This window comes from Scomber scombrus, chromosome 18 (genome assembly GCF_963691925.1).
Source record: "Scomber scombrus chromosome 18, fScoSco1.1, whole genome shotgun sequence".
NCBI lineage: Eukaryota > Metazoa > Chordata > Actinopteri > Scombriformes > Scombridae > Scomber > Scomber scombrus.
Window position 1 is genome coordinate 18299822 of NC_084987.1, and position 16156 is coordinate 18315977.

At 38.6% G+C, this 16156-nt stretch overlaps 1 protein-coding gene across 2 annotated transcripts in view; it reads right to left on the reverse strand.

Moving 5' to 3' along the window:
* The window catches only part of LOC133999718 (alpha-1,6-mannosylglycoprotein 6-beta-N-acetylglucosaminyltransferase B), a 57662-nt gene that overhangs the window by 23897 nt on the left and 17609 nt on the right, over window positions 1–16156 (reverse strand). For both annotated transcript variants that reach the window (XM_062438990.1, XM_062438989.1), the window contains exons 6-8: window positions 15485–15652; window positions 12379–12543; window positions 8161–8330 (exon numbers count right to left, since the gene is read on the reverse strand). In XM_062438990.1, coding sequence (XP_062294974.1) covers window positions 8161–8330; window positions 12379–12543; window positions 15485–15652 — 503 coding nt within the window. The remainder of the gene's footprint in view (window positions 1–8160; window positions 8331–12378; window positions 12544–15484; window positions 15653–16156) is intronic.

Genomic DNA, 16156 nt, shown 5'->3' on the forward strand with positions numbered 1-16156 from the left:
CACTGTCATTTGTTTAAATATGACCGAGAGCCTCCTCTCTCAGCAAAGAAAAGTAACCAATAGCAGTGAAAGCCTCGCTTTAAAATATAAACATGATCACAGCTGTGGAGAAAAAAAGTGTGTTCGGTGACTGTTGGCTGAAAACATTTTTGTGTTCAACTGCGAACGCTTCATGAAACGTTTTGCAGCAGTACCCCTAAACATGCTCTCCCTCTTTCTCTCTCACTACCTTGTTCAAAGACACAACCTGCTCAACCAAGAATCCACACACACACACACACACACACACACACACACACACACACACACACACACACACACGCACACACACGCACACACACACACACACACACACACACACACACACACACACACACACACACACACACACACACACAAATACCTGCAAAACATGAGCCTATTGCTCTTTCTCTGGACACTGATCGTAATTAGTGAGCGCTGCAGCCATGTGTAAATGAGCATGGCAGCTGGTTCTCCTACAGTAGATGGGATAATGAGCAAGAGTGTGCTTTAAGCTGTGGTTTCTTCGGTCAAAGGTTCACACCCAGGCAATTTAATGCTTACACAATCAAAAGCTCTTCACTTAAGCAGTATGTCTGCTTCCTACATTGTGTGCCATCTGCAGACAAGAAGATACAGCAGTGTCCAGACAACAGAATCATACTGTAAGGCCCTGATGATGGAAGCAAGTAAGTTTATAACAAATTAACTTCACTTATATAGATGATCAAGTGTTTCACAAAGGGGAGATGAGAAAAATGTTTTTTTGTGTGTAAAAAGATCAAAAAAGAAAAAAGGTGAAGATGAAATCTTTCATTTTACATCTTATTATTAGGGTCCAACTTTAATCACATTTACTCATCCCTTTTTTGCAGTCAAAAAGAATACCAATATGCTTTTTAGAAGTATTGTTAATAGTTTAATATTATTAGAATGAATAAAGAAAGTCTGGGGAAAATATCAGAGATGCCCTGTTCAGTCTTAGCTGCATTAGCGGGCGTGCTAACACCAGTAACATGGATTTTGAAGACCAAAGACTAGGGCAGAATCTAACCAGACCTAAATGATATTTGCAGGTCTGTTTACATGTTGTTTAATATGCTGCAGCTGAACATTTGATTGGCTATACAATCTGCTAATTGACATAAATGGTACATGTTTTCCTGGTGAATGTTTGCTTGGTGGCCTGTTCAACAGGTTGGTTGGTTGGTTGTCATTTTTGCTCATAAAAAATTCTGGGAGATTGTTTTGCAGATATCTTCTTAAAAAGTAACGACCACACTAATTCCTGTTGTGGAAGGTATGGAAGTGTGTGTGTCAAAATGGGGAAAAAGTTCAAAGCAAACTTAAAAGAAAAACACTTAATCAAAATCTTCCACATTATAACGAAACAGCTTTCACTCATGCATTTTTGTGATAAATTAAAATATATCTGTATGACGCTATATGATTTTTTTTTTTGTGCATTTGGTTTCACTGTCCAGTAGTATATGTGGTCATATGTGTCAATAGTATGTGTATATGTGAGGTTTCACTGTATGAGTATAAATATATAATATACAATTATAAATGGTGGCCCTACAATGGCTCTCATAGTTTAATGCTGGCGTGCATTAGTGTGAGAGAAGATGTATTACAGTGACTGAGAGCAGAACTGTACGTGACTCTGCTCGTCACAGATCCACTGAAGCTGCTGGTGTTCAGAGATTTAATTGGATATATGCAAATCCGTGGAAACTTTAAGGGAAGTGTAAAAGGATTAAAGTGCATTAAGGAGCCAGAAGTGTGGAAATGGGAGTACACACACATACAGTAACACAAGACACAAACAACTCTATCTCTCTTTATCTCCCTCACACATACACACACACAGGATTAAAGGATAAGGGTGGCATTATTTTATCTTTTTTTTTTTTTTTTTAAACATTATCAACTACTCCATGAAAACACACAAATCAACAATGAATTTGTTTGTGCAGTCACATATGCCTCCATAATAGACTGTAGAGCTCAATTTTCTTTCAAAAACTATTAAAAACACATAATAGAATCATACTGTATAATGGTGACATTTGGTTTATAATGACGAACACAGTAAGTGCAGTTTATTCTTCGGGTAACCATGAGCATCTGATGTATGCATAACAACTTTATTGTTCTAGATATGTTGTTAATGGGTTTTGGACAACACTGGTTGGCAACAGAGGAGGCTTTGCTGTATATGGTTTTGGCTGCACAGACAAAATAAGTCGGAGAAATCCATCGCTGGATTTGGTGTCTTTATGGGATTTTAATAAAAAAGATAAAATGATGTCAGCATTACTCTTTAAGACACATGTGCAAACGCAGTATTTCTGTGAGCTATACAGAAAAAAGAACTCAGACTTCAGAAAGTAGGAAATAAATGTGAGAGAATGATGACTGCAAAGAGAAGAACAAAGGTGCAAGACTTGCATAAATTTCCTGACACCGCTTGACAACCACCATCGGGCACAATTTCTCTGTTTCACAGCTGGCTACTAGCACCACAGCAACTCACCAGTTTGGGGAAAGGAAGAGAGGTAGAGAAACAAACGAGTGTACGGTGCTACACAGTTGCACTGCATTACATCTTAAAGGAGGGGCGCATATGTCCAACAGAGAGGGGAATTGGCTGAGGCAGATTTCCAGGCACATATGAGGGTCTGTGGCTGGGGGCAAGGAGTTTACATAGGGCTAGAGAGAGGGGCTCACAGTGTGAAAGGAATGGACATGGAGAGTTGACCTGCCACTGTGTGGAAAGCTGGCCTGGCAGAGAGAGTGGGGTCTGGCATGCTAATCAACCACTTGAGACAGCAGGATAGCCAGAAAGACAAAAACTCAGATGTTGTCTCTCTTATGATCCAATATAGCTCATGTGTCACTTTTAGATTTCACGTTAAAGCAGCTCATTAAACTGATCGCTGTCACAGCACATGAGAAAAACTATTGCTTTGTGCTGAATAACTATGTAACCATAGAAAGAGTAGCGATGACTCCTAATGTTCAGTCTTTATTCAATAAGAAACTAGAAATATATCAATAATACAAACATCTGGGGAGAAGAAATCGGATTTGAAACTTTGTTTTTTAAATTACTAAGAGGGACTATCGTGCTAAATAAGCAGCTCATTTATATTTCCTCCCATTTTTCACTTCATTTTCTATTCTGGAAGCACTTTTCTGAGCTGTCAACATCATAAGAGGACCTCATTTTCTTAAACTGCAGTAAACAGCATCCTTACGCAACAGAAAATATACCAACTCTGGGTGTGTGGGGATGTACACAGAACAGGCTTAAACCACTAAGCTCTTTAATAAATCAACTATTTTTCTGTGACAGTCTGGAAAAATGAAAAACAGTGAACCCTAAGTGTAACATATGTCACATATCACCCAAAAGTTGATTGCAACACAGGAACCACAATACTGTTAACATCAATTAGCCAGTTTATTACACTGTTGTACTGAATACAAATCCTTACCATCACCGACTTTTTTTTAACAATGCTGCTCTTTTTGCTTTTCACCACAAAGCATAGAAACAAAGGCACATCAATCAGAAGCCTTCAGGGTGAGAGTGCATCAGCACTTATGGAAAGGCAAGACCTGAAACTGGCAGTATAATAAGCCTCGTTGTTTGAGCTTCGAGGAAAAAGCAGCTTTGATTTCACATTTCTAATTTTACACTCCTGCACATGCCTGTCATTGCGTTCACCATGCAGGATAGGCTGGTGGATTAGACGCATTTGACCCCCCCAAATATGACATTTTCTTCAGTTACTGTTCACAAAATTCAGGCACGTCTCCCTGTTTGCAGAGAGAAACAAGGTGGAATTACCTAGGGACTGCGTTAATGTGCTCTGTCAAGTGCTCCACAGAAGCCCACTAGACATAATTGATATAGAAACGACATTGACAAAATGCAAAGCAGCGGTCAAATCCTGCATGTCAAACCAGAGAATAGAATAGTGGGAGAGCTTGAGATACAATTTGTACCAACAGTGAAATTAAATCAGTGCAAGGAAGAAAGGGAAAGGGGAAGACTGTGCATGGAGGTCAAGGAGTGTTGTTGAAAAAGTACTAATATATTGGTATCTGCAGATTCTCTCTGGGTAACAAAACTAGTAGGTGGCAGTGTGTGTATGTTATCTCCTCAGTCTGCTGACAGAACTTACTAAACCCGTCAGGCTGCAGCTACCTCTCCCCTCCTCTTTTTCTCTCTCCTCTGTTTCCCTCTCCCATCCACCACACCTCAGGTGTTGAGACCCCGTGCTCTGTCTCCAGCTAATTACCCGCGTCACTCAGGGAGGAGATGAGGGGAGATCCCCAAGCGGAAGTGACAGCTGTCTGTGCCGCCCTGCAGACTGCCGTAGGGCCCTCCCTGCAGTGTGCGACAAGTGCCGGTGCCACTGGCAGAAATGATGTCACAGAGACTCAAGTCTCCGCCTGAATTACAATAAACCCAGGAATGAAGGGATACTTCTTGCTCTCTTTTTCTTCTCTCTCTACTGCTCCTGTCTTTTACTCTTTTCTTCATGACTCAGCTTCTTGTCAACAACGATCTCAAATTCATATCTGAATGTTTTCAATACTACCTTCTCTCATTTCACACACATGTATAGAGAAATGGTTCATGAGGGATGCTTTTAGTTTAAGACAGTACACAGTGAATAATAGTCCAGCACTATTAAAGGATAAGACTGGTGGTATGCTATATTTTTGTTACTGTCAGCAATATATAGCGTATTCCTCTGTGTCTCTGTGCCATAGAGCTCCATTGTTTTCCAACAACTATTAAAAACATAAATGAGACACACTGGTGCACACATTCCTTTATTATGACAAATGTGGGTATTGTAGTTTACTTTGAGTTAATTCCACACACACCGTCCTGATGCCATAAATACTCATTAAAGCACCAAAGTGTGAATCAATGCACAGATGAAAATAGTCCCTAGTGAATACTCTATTTTCTCATGTCTGCATAATGTTTGCTGAAAGCTACAGTGCCCAGCTTTTTCAGGAAATTTACACAAACTTTCATTTTCCGAGTGGGCTGAGGGTCACAGAAAGAGGACAGAAAAGTCGAAAGAAGTTGAGCGACGGGTTAATCTATTATTAGTTTTGGTATTTTTATGGGATTTGCTGACAGTAACACAAATGTAAAGTAACACAAGCCATATCCTTTAAGGTTATACCACAGACAGTTATTTGATCATATTACCATCCTTGCCATTGTGTTATGGAAGAAATACTGTTTAGTTTTTACTGATTTAAGTCAGAATCTGCCATGCCGTAAAAGATGTGAGCCAATTTTCTGCTGTTGTCAGAGCAGTGGTCGCTCCACCATGACAACCATCTGACAGAGTGGTGTTTTGAATATCACAGCCTAAGATCATAGATTAAAAAGAGTCTCGAGCAACACGAGCAGCTCTGTCAGGATGTTATAAGTTTGGTGGGTATTTGGTTATAAACTAAAGTATAAGACAAAGTAAAAGCTGGACCTGTCGATGTTGCTACATGATAAATTAGGGGAAAACCAAAATGATTAAAATCCACCCTGAGATGGACATGAATATCTGTACCAAAATTTCAGTCCCTCCAACGGTTCTCCGGACATTTGATACTAAAAGGCAAATGTCAATCTCGAGGTGGCGCAAGAGGAAAAATTCAATCACTTCAATCTGAACCAAAGAGGTGAAACGACCGACAGATTGACAATGTCATTCCACTGACTAGCCACAAACATAGCTAAAAACAGTGCACATGAACAGCTAAGAGGAGGTGTATGATATCACACGTGTAACAGTTCTTACATAAAAATCTGGGTGATTAACATGGACAGCTTTGCCCTGCTCCCCTAACACAGACACACTTGGGAAACCAGCTATGTAATTATGAGAAATGTATAATTATTATCATAGCTAACATTTCAACTACATCGCTGATTGGTGCATGAGATAGAAATACATTAATATTAAAAACTGAATAATACAATCGCATAATCATTATGATTGTTGAAAAATTACAATTACATACTACTAAGAGGGTGTAATCAGAGACAACATTTTGTATTGTGTAGGGTGAGAAAAGACAAGATCGTGCAGTGAGTTTATTCCTCGTCCAGATCGACATCTTAGTGGAGGATCTGCAGTGAGAGTAAACCAGCATGGAGCAAGTCTGTGGAGAAAAGGCTGTGGCTGAACAAAGTATATGTGAGCATAACTGATTTGTCTAAGCAGGACACCAAAGGGAAGATGCCAGTCAAAGTGACGACTCAGCGAAGCCACCAGAGAGCATGAATGTTGCCAATTAGAGGCAGTTATGTGCAAACCAACCGACTCCCACTGTAACTAAGCTCCCGGTGTGGCTAATCTGTCTATCAGAGAAAACTCTAAACACATCAACAATCCTGTCCACATAAGATCCACAGCAGGCCACCCAGCGATACTAAGCTCCTTTCTGAAAAGCCTGGGTGGGAAAGTGAAGAGTAGGAAATGTAAATAGATACAAGCCTAAGGGAATACGTGGGAGCACAACCCACATAACGATCTGTCAATTTAAAATAGCATGGTGGAGAGTAAGAGTAAGGGGTGGAGGGATAGGCTCTCTTTTTGTATTCATTAACAGTCACAGATAAGGGATTTATAGATGTCCGGCATCTACCATTTACTGGCCAATTTAAGAAGCTTGTAAAAAAAATAAATAAAAAAAAAAGTAAAAAGGAGTGGGATATGTACACTGGGTTATGTTTTGTGAGGCTGCAAGCGAAGAGGGAATATAGTCTGGGCCTGATAAATCCACTTGGCTTTAATTTCAGCAATTATAATTTCTCAATTATATTTTCTCTAAGGCTGAACATTTCATTTCCTGATGAATAGAGTCCAATATAATCTCTAACGGAATATCACTGCACGCTTAGTTAGATGTACATTAACTAGTCCAATAAAATATCAGCTGTCTCTCTTTGCTGTAGCATAAACACTTCAACACACACATACATAGCCCCTAACCTTGGCTGATGTTTACTTGCAGCGTTTGTGAGTCTCTGACAGAACTTTTGCAGTTTTCTAAACATTTCTGATGGTGCTCCCGACGGAGGCAGACTGCAGCGATTCAATATACCGTGACACCAATTAGTGGGGTAAATAATAGCTCGGCCGGCAGAAGCATTCCCACTGCGGCATCTTTCCCCACCTCACTGATCTCTCTAGCCTGTTCTTATCAAAGCAGCTTTTCTTCACGGCCTGATATTTAAGATCAAAGGGCAACTCTAACTCATCAATGCCCTGACCTCTTCCCTACAGCGGTGGATACAGTGTTCAATAACAAGCACGCATTATCATCAGCCTGTCTGCTCCAGCTTCACTCCACCCTCTGGCAGAAAAAATCGACAGCAAATCAAGTCTTGTACACACTCATTTTCCTGACCAGCCAGCGTGAAGCTGGAGCCGTTCTGAAAGATCACAGCTCGGCAAAAACGTTTGAGGCAGGACTAGACCCGTCTGTTTTCTGAACTCTTCCGATTGCACCTCGCCAGTGTGACAATCAATGACCTTATATTTATAGATGAAACCATCCTATCTGTGTGACTGGAGGAAATGCTGTAAATGTGTGCAAGCGTGTGTGTGTGTGTGTGTGTGTGTGTGTGTGTGTCTATCTGTCCACTGGCACAAGCACTTATGTTTGTGATGACATGCGACAAGCCCGTTATCACTCTGGAGTCAGTGAGCTGCAGCAGGAAGGAGGTGCATAAACTGTAGAGATGCTGTCAAGCCCTCAGGCTGAAACTGCACTCTGCAGGAAGGAGAGATAGCTTATCTGTGTGTGGCCAAAGGTGATCGAAAGCAGTGTGTGGGCAACGGCGCTGCGATTGGGCTGCTGGTCACTTGCAGAGCCTCCAGAAGGGACAATGATTGATTTTCATTCAACAAATAAGCTAAATAAGAATGTCTGAAAACATGACAGAATTCCAGCACTGATGGACCAAAGAATTTCACATAAAGTTTGGAAACTTCAGGACTGTGAATCATGAAGTGACTGCAGCAGTTCTGATTACAGCCTGAAAATGCTTCTTTTTTTTAAATCAGAGAGGAGTCAGCAAGAATCTTTACTTACCCATGCAACTCCTTGAGAGAAACAGAGATCTTGAGGTTGTGTCCCAGGACATGAAGAGCTGTAAGGATGTCGGCCCATTGCACCATCTCACCCAGAGGACCCCCTTTCAGGACTTTGGGACTGAAGACATCCCCGGACTCCTCTGTCAGAAAGCCAACATGGACTAGAATCTGAGCGCAGAGGAAGAGGAGAAAAGTTCTTATTGTAATTAATGCATTTTTTGTTAAACAATTTCTGCACTGTTATGTTATGGTAGAGAGTTATGGTAGAGAGTGAGCCATTATTTCCATCAATGTTTGATTTTTCTATTCAGAAAGTCTCCTCCGCGATGACTGATTGAGATTATGTGAGAGTAGTTTTTCACAAACGCTTCAGAAAATTCACATACACTTCTATGAATAAATTTAGATATTTGGCATGGATCGGTGATGTCAGATTTTAAATATAATTGAGTATCTAATAAAAGCAAGAAGCCACCAATGCAACTCCCAAGAAATACAATCAACTGTGCATAAAGTTGATTGAAAATTGACCTGCTGAGAGCTAATTGATATGCAGAATGGCACACGAGCGGTTTAATTGCTGATGGGGAAGGATGGAATTTCCAGGCTGTTAAATATGTAATGAAATTAGATTTTTCAAAAGATGGAAGCATGGATTTTTTTTTTATTTCCAAAATTACTTTTGTCTTGAAAAACTTTTAATGACAATCTACTAGACCACACATACTCACCAACATGATTTGTTTAAGGATGAGAAAGTGACTGATAACTGATCTTTAGTTTAGACATCAATATGAGCCTTTTTTACACCTGTTTGAACAAACACACCCATCATCAGGCTTAGTTCTTTTCCATCAAACTGTCTCTCTGGAAAAAAAAACGTCTTAAAAGCAGTAATGTTTTTAAATGTCTCCTAAACCATCCTCCAAAGATTTTCTGAATAACTTTGATGAGACTAAAAGACCATGTAGCTGAAGATTCAAGTTTCATTTTACATCAACAAGGCCAAGATTAAAAAGATGTTAATGAGATTTTTGAGAGCCATATTAAAAAAATCATATTAGCATCAATAAACTCTCCTGTGTTTCACTGACTGGTCCGGTTCATAGCTCACTGAGCCACACTTTCAGGCTTTAATTTGATAAAATATGCCAGTGCTAATTCCAGAACCACTCAATACAACCTCAGTAATTCATCTTGGACACAAACAAGGCATTGTGTTCATGTCATTGTACCTCCAGTTAAAGTACAACCTGATGTAATGTGACCGTGACATAACTAATGATTCATAACTAACTCAGTGGACATGGATACTGAGTAAAGACTTTAGAAACTGGTTTCTTCACTCAAACGCTGGAAGCACAGTGCACATCAAGAACAGAAACAGAGAAGAGGAAGTAAGAAAAACACAAGACAGGTGGGACTGAGACCTTACATAAAACATCTCTCTTTTCAACAATCAGTTGCTATTTCTGTTTTCTCAACAGCACTCAATGTTCCAGCGATGAAAGCAAAGCCTGCAGGGCCTGGTTAATGGACAGTAACCATTACTGTCAAACACACCATTACAATAAACAAAGCTTGCTCCCTGGTGGGGAAGAAGCAGGCATTTGGGACGAGTGTGATGTTATTAACAGAACAGGCTTTGATTTATCCAACTGAAAAGCTCCCTGGCCGATAAAAGAAACAGACTTAAAAAAAAAAAGCAGAACGCTAGGGTACTGTCAGCTCGTTTTCAAAGAGCAAAACACTATAAATGAGTTTCTATCGTTCCCCATGTTTCATTGGAGCTTTCTAAGTTTCATGCCGCTTTTCAACTTAAGAGGGATTTGTGTAGAACTGTCCACATGTTCTTAAAATGATCTGGTGAAAGTAAGAACTACATATTTCTTCACTTTAGTCCACTTTACTATGAAGCAAGCTTACACATAATGACAATCAGCTACTATATATTCATAGGATGCTGGATAGGGAACTGTGTTGAAAAAAGGTCAGAGATGAGTAGGACTTCAGGCAGAAGCAAACTTGAAATGCCCCAGATACGGTCTTGTTTTTTTCTTGTAATGAATCACTTTATGAACATTAATGATGATGTTTTGCTTGCAGTGCTGATCTTTAACAGTGTTGAGTATGTACACAACAGTATGTTCCTAATACTGTGGCGACATCACATTTGAAGCTAAAAAGAGCAATGTAAACATGATATGAAGTAAGATGTAAAGAGCAAAGCACAAAGCACATAAGGATGTAAAATATCTTGGTCATCATTTTATGATTAATGTAATGGAGTATTCCGGTGATTTCAGTAATATACTTCCATAATGATATGGGGAAAATCAAGTGGCAGTTTAAATGAGAGAAACATCAAAATTAATGTAGCAGTAAACTAGATGTAATGATTTTACAGCAATGCAATGTACAGCATAATTATTCCTTATTTATAGTGTCCCAGTATAGCACATACTGACTCATACATGTAGGTACAAGGGAACTAAATGTGAAGTTAGGCAAGAAGGAGATAACAAGCTTGGAACTTACATCGGATTTACACTGCAGTTTTGTTTTGTTTTGTTTTTTATTTTTAATAAGTTGCATACTGTAGAGTAACAACATAATATTGATCATATTCCACCACTGCCTTAGTAATAGATGGACACTCCTGGTTTTCAATTCAGCTGTATTAATGGTAGAAATGTTTCTCTGCCTGCTGTATTCAGCTTTACCGAGTGCTACACGAATCATTAACCCACCTTCCCCCAAACTTCCAGCTTTATTGCTCAGTAATGGCCATAATGTGCTCTGTACTCTGTTAGATTAAGATAAGTGCTTTAAAAAGTACACACCGAATACATTATTTTTTAATTTGGAGATTTTGACCTCCTTATTCCCAATTTACTTCACATGTATGTATGTACTGGTACTTACAGTGCTGTTGTATTGTTAGTACAACAAAAATGAATCTTTAAAATTGGGAATAAATATGCTGTAAACTGTGTTATCAATATGTGGGTAATACTTGTAAATAAACTTAACTGTGTAAGATGGATGAGACAGAGAACAGAATAACTGATGATTGAGTTAATCCTACCACAAACTGCAAACATTTGAGTTTCGGCAATGCTGCTGGAGCTTATTTGTCCATTTTCAGACTGTAATAGTGAAGATTAGATAGTGATACTGGCAGCGTGGCATCTTTTAACCTCTGTGGGTCTGAAACAAAGTGAAATGATGAGCTGGATTTTTAAAATTTCTATTTTTACCACTGTGTTCTGGAGCAAAATAAATAAATAACTGAGCAGCACACGGTAAAAGAATACTGCTGGCACCATGCAGGCAGCAATAAAAGAACATTTCAACACCGTACAAATCATAGTGTCATCAAACATATGAAACATAAGCAAAAATAACACAGCAATCAAAAGATGAAAGTGGTTTAGAAAACTGAGTTGACATTGTGGGGTGTTGTGTGGTAGGTTATCATCTAAAATGACAGATATAAAGACAGAAATTGAACAGTTATTGTGTATTTGTTATTGAAGCAATTTGCTCACCACAAGAATAAAAAAAAAAAAAAAAAAAAAAACCAACAACAACAACAAAAGCACTCTACCGGGTCATTATCTTAAATGTTATCTTGTAAAGGTTTTAACATATACACCTGGAGGGATCTGATGTCATTGCCTTTTCATCAGACTTTGTGGAAATGTCTCTGTAAATGTCAGTGGTGAAAGCGCACTAAAGCCAATCAATGCCTGCGAGGAGTTACCCTCCTTCATTATCTCCTCATGTCTGTAACTCAACATACTGCGACTCACACTGAGTAGCCGGAATTAAGGGGAGAAAATGTTAGCCCAACAAAATGTCACAGCTGTTCTGGTGGCTGGGGAGCCTAGCATTTGAGCATTAAAAGAATGTCTGGCTTTCTCAGAACTGTTTGATCCAAAACATCTTGTGCCTGTGCTGTTTTTTTTCTTCTTCTTTTTATGCATAAACAGATGGATTTACATCAAATTAGGAGCTGAGGAATATGTTTCTAGAGTTTCAGAAAAAACATAAATCTGTTTTAACTGAGAAAAGGACTTTAACCGGCTCCTCATCTCTAGTCTTTGCAACCACAACACATTGAAAAGATGAAACTACAACACAGACTTGCTTTCCTGTCCTACACTCTTATCCTGTAGTTTGTGCAGATGCATATTTGTGTGCCTCATATTACCCTTTTCTGCTCTCTCCAGTGGTTGCGGAGCTTATCATTCAGCCGTCGAGCAGCAGAGGCCCACTGTGCTGCCAGCCTGCGTATGCGTCTCTTCATGAAGCTCAGGGATTCCTTTCCAGTGCCCACCTGCTCCAGCAGAGTCCCGATGTCAGACTGGAAGACAGCCTGGATGACAGGAGCATAAAAAAAGTGTAGAGAACTGTTGATTTGATCCTTTTCCAAGTAAATGTTTCATTTATTCATGTTAACCTTGTGCAGAAGTTCTACACCATAAAATACTAAAGGCTAGCATTAAGATTTATAACTTGGCCTGAGGCTGAAGGGTAGGGATGCCTGAAGACTACTACAAAATAGACAGTGTATACCAGTGGAACTATTTTCATTGGACTGAGTGGAGGTGTTTAGGACTGTATAAAATACAGACAGGAAAATATTAAGTAGGCTAACTAACATAATGAGGATATGTAAGAATGAATAACAAAAACAGTTAATTAAGGGCATATGGAGTGTATTAAACAGCATTATTAAAAATAAATCACAAAACTCAATTTACCCTTAGTATTTTATTGATAACAAAAAGACCATAAATAAAATGAATGAGGTGGTTAATGGGTTTAATAACATTTTTGAGACAACAAAACCGCAACAAAAATTGTTATTCGCTTTTAATGACCTACAGTGAATGGGGGGGGGGGGGGGGGGGGGAGGGGTTGATTTAGAAATCCAAGCTCAAATTTATATTTTCTATAGCAGTGGATTATTGTAAACAAAAAAACTTCTACTCACTGGAATGAAAGTCATATTACAATAGTCAAAAATGTCATTAATTTTATTGTAAAACCACTAACTTTCATTCCCAACTGGTACATTTGCAAGTAAATTGAACATTGCTGAAGTTATCCCATTATATAAAGCTGGGGATAGACATCATTTTAGTAATAGCAGGCCTGTGTCTTTACTTTCCAGCTCTTGATTGTATTTATTGATCTAAAAAAAGCATTTGGTATGATTGCTCACAATATATTACTCAATAAAATGGAAAAATATGGTATTAGAGGGGTTGTGTTGAATTGGTTGAAAAGCAGGCAATTACTAAACATAGGGTATTATAGTACAAATTAACATATATGGATATTATTTGTAGAGTCCCACAGGGGTCAGTGTTAGGCCCCCTGAAATAGTTGATTTTGTACATAAATGACATATATCGGGTATCAAAGGTATTGAAATTTGTTTTATTTGTGGACACTAATATATTTTGTTCTGGGGAGAATTTGCAGCAGCTTTTGGAGCTGGTCACGACTGAAATAAGTAAATTCAAACGGTGGTTTGACGTAAATAAAGGATCATTAAATTTAAAACCAAGCTTATGCTGTTTGGACATTGTAAAATAAACAGCCACATACAAGTGATGACAGACAATCTTAATATAGAAAGCGAATATGATCATTAATTTCTGGTGTGATATTAAACTAAAGAATGTGCTGGAAAACTCATATCATATGTGTGAGCAAAACTGCCAAAGAGCATTGCAATGTTGGGAAAAGCAAAGCACATATTGAATCATAAAGCCTTATACACTTGTTTTTTCACTTGTATCTGAATTATTGTGTGAAGATGTGGGGTAACTTGTACAAAAGCGCCACATACTCATTATAGACACCACAGAAAAATAGCCATGAGGACAGTTAATAATGTAGAGTTTTGTGAACACACTAACAAGCTGTTTTTAAAGGCACAAGCTTTGAAGTTAATGGTTCTGGTAGAATTTAAGACTGCACAAATTATGTGCAAAGCAAGAAATAATGTCCTTTCTTGCAACAGACAAAAAATGTTCTTAGACAGAGAGTGGGGTTACAACTTCAGAGGAAAAATTAATTTAAAAAAAACATTGTGTTTGTACCACTCCTAAGAGAATGTGTATTTCAATTTGTGTTTTTTTTTTTTCTGTGTGAGTGTTGGGACATGCTTAATGGGTGCCTGCACGGTGGCTATGTATGTGTAAATATGATAAACATGAAGGTAATTAGACAATACATATTGAGGTAATTATGTATGTGTATATAATAAACATTAAGTTCATTATTTAATTTTAAAAAAGGGGATAGGACCCATAAAAGTGTATACACCTTCCTACTGTTTTTTGCACATATAATATCTATTTATGTGTGGTGAGACATAGCTGCTCATTATTTTTGCTTTGTTTTCTTATTCATGTTCAAAATAAAATAAAAAAGCAAAACAAAAAAGAAAGCTTGTCATAACTTGTTATCTACTAGTGCCCTGCAGCCAAGCCTCTCAGACAAGTTGCCTGAGGGTTTCTTGGATCATCCTCATAAATAGTCCACTCTCATTTTACATCTCCTGCTCTGCCTGCTACAGTATACAGTAATCACTGCATCACAGCACAAGGTCAGCATAGGAGTATTAATCAATGAAGTAACTGCTTGCGGGGGCACCGAGTACTTATAAATATATAGAAGAGTAATCTGATACACAAAATCACAAAACTGTCTGTCTCTCTCAAACACACATACACCATAGAAGAAGTCTCTCGGAGTAAAAATATACAGAGCTGTACTGTACTCTCACAATGCAGGTGAAGTATTGCTTTCAAGAGCAACTTGTGTATGGCACAGCAAAATGCAGAGTACCCAGGGGAAGCCTGGGGATGAGTCTCAGTGAATACAGGTTGGCAATTAGAGCAGAAGGTAGAGATGCAGAATGAATTCACATCAGGGCTCATTGTGCTGTTACGTTACTCCGGGGACAAAAAGGAGAGGAGACGAAGAGTGGGGAGTGATTGTCAGTACGTCATGTGTTGACTCTGAAACTAAAAATCTAAAGAAGACAGGAAAGCAAATATAGGAGCAATGAAAACTGGTAATGACAGCTAGACCTTGAAGTTTGAAGTGGTAATGACCTTGAAGTTTAGCATTCTGCTCTTCTTATTTTCATTTTGACTCATTTTCATCCTAATTTGATCAAATATTGTTTGCATGAGGAGACTACCACGTGCCCTTTTTTTACCTGCCCAAAAAATATATTGAGAGAGATTCGTGTTGTGTGCTGTCGTGTTTTGAAATTAAACTGAAAGTCATCATACCTGTCTCTTGGATGGAGGCTTCAAGGTGGGTGTAACAGTCTGGTTTCTCCAGACCAGTGGGGGGCAAAACCACTCCACCTCGCTCAGATAGATGAGAAAGGAGCAGTCAGAGCCGTCCACACCATAAAACGCATAGCAAGGGTCCGAGGTCCAACGAGCACGCATCCACTGGAAGAAAAAGACTCAATCTGTTGTCTCAAGTATATTTTAACAAAACTATAAAAGTATCAGCAAAAAATGTCCACTCATCATTTTAGCTGACAAAATGTGAAGCCAAAAGAGGATTTTTTGACAATTTAACTTCAACTTCATTTTGATGCCCTTGGTGACTCTTTTATTACAGGATACAAGCACAGAAAGAATCCCCTATTGTCTTTATTAATTGCTTAATTAACTGATGCTCTGAAATCAAGTATCCCAGATAACTGGCAGCTTATAATTTGTTCTCATTCAAGGGGTCAGAATGGTTTTGTTTGGGAGGTTCAGGTGAACTAATCTTGTGCCATGCACTGTCCTGATGAAAAGCTGTAGTGTGGATAATTGTATTTTTGCTGCCATTTTGAACAATCTGTTCAAGCTGTAATTAATACAATGCATGCATATACAATGTTTTTATATAACCTTATTTTGTTAAATTCTTATTATTCTCTATATTCTGTTTTTCTTTGCTGT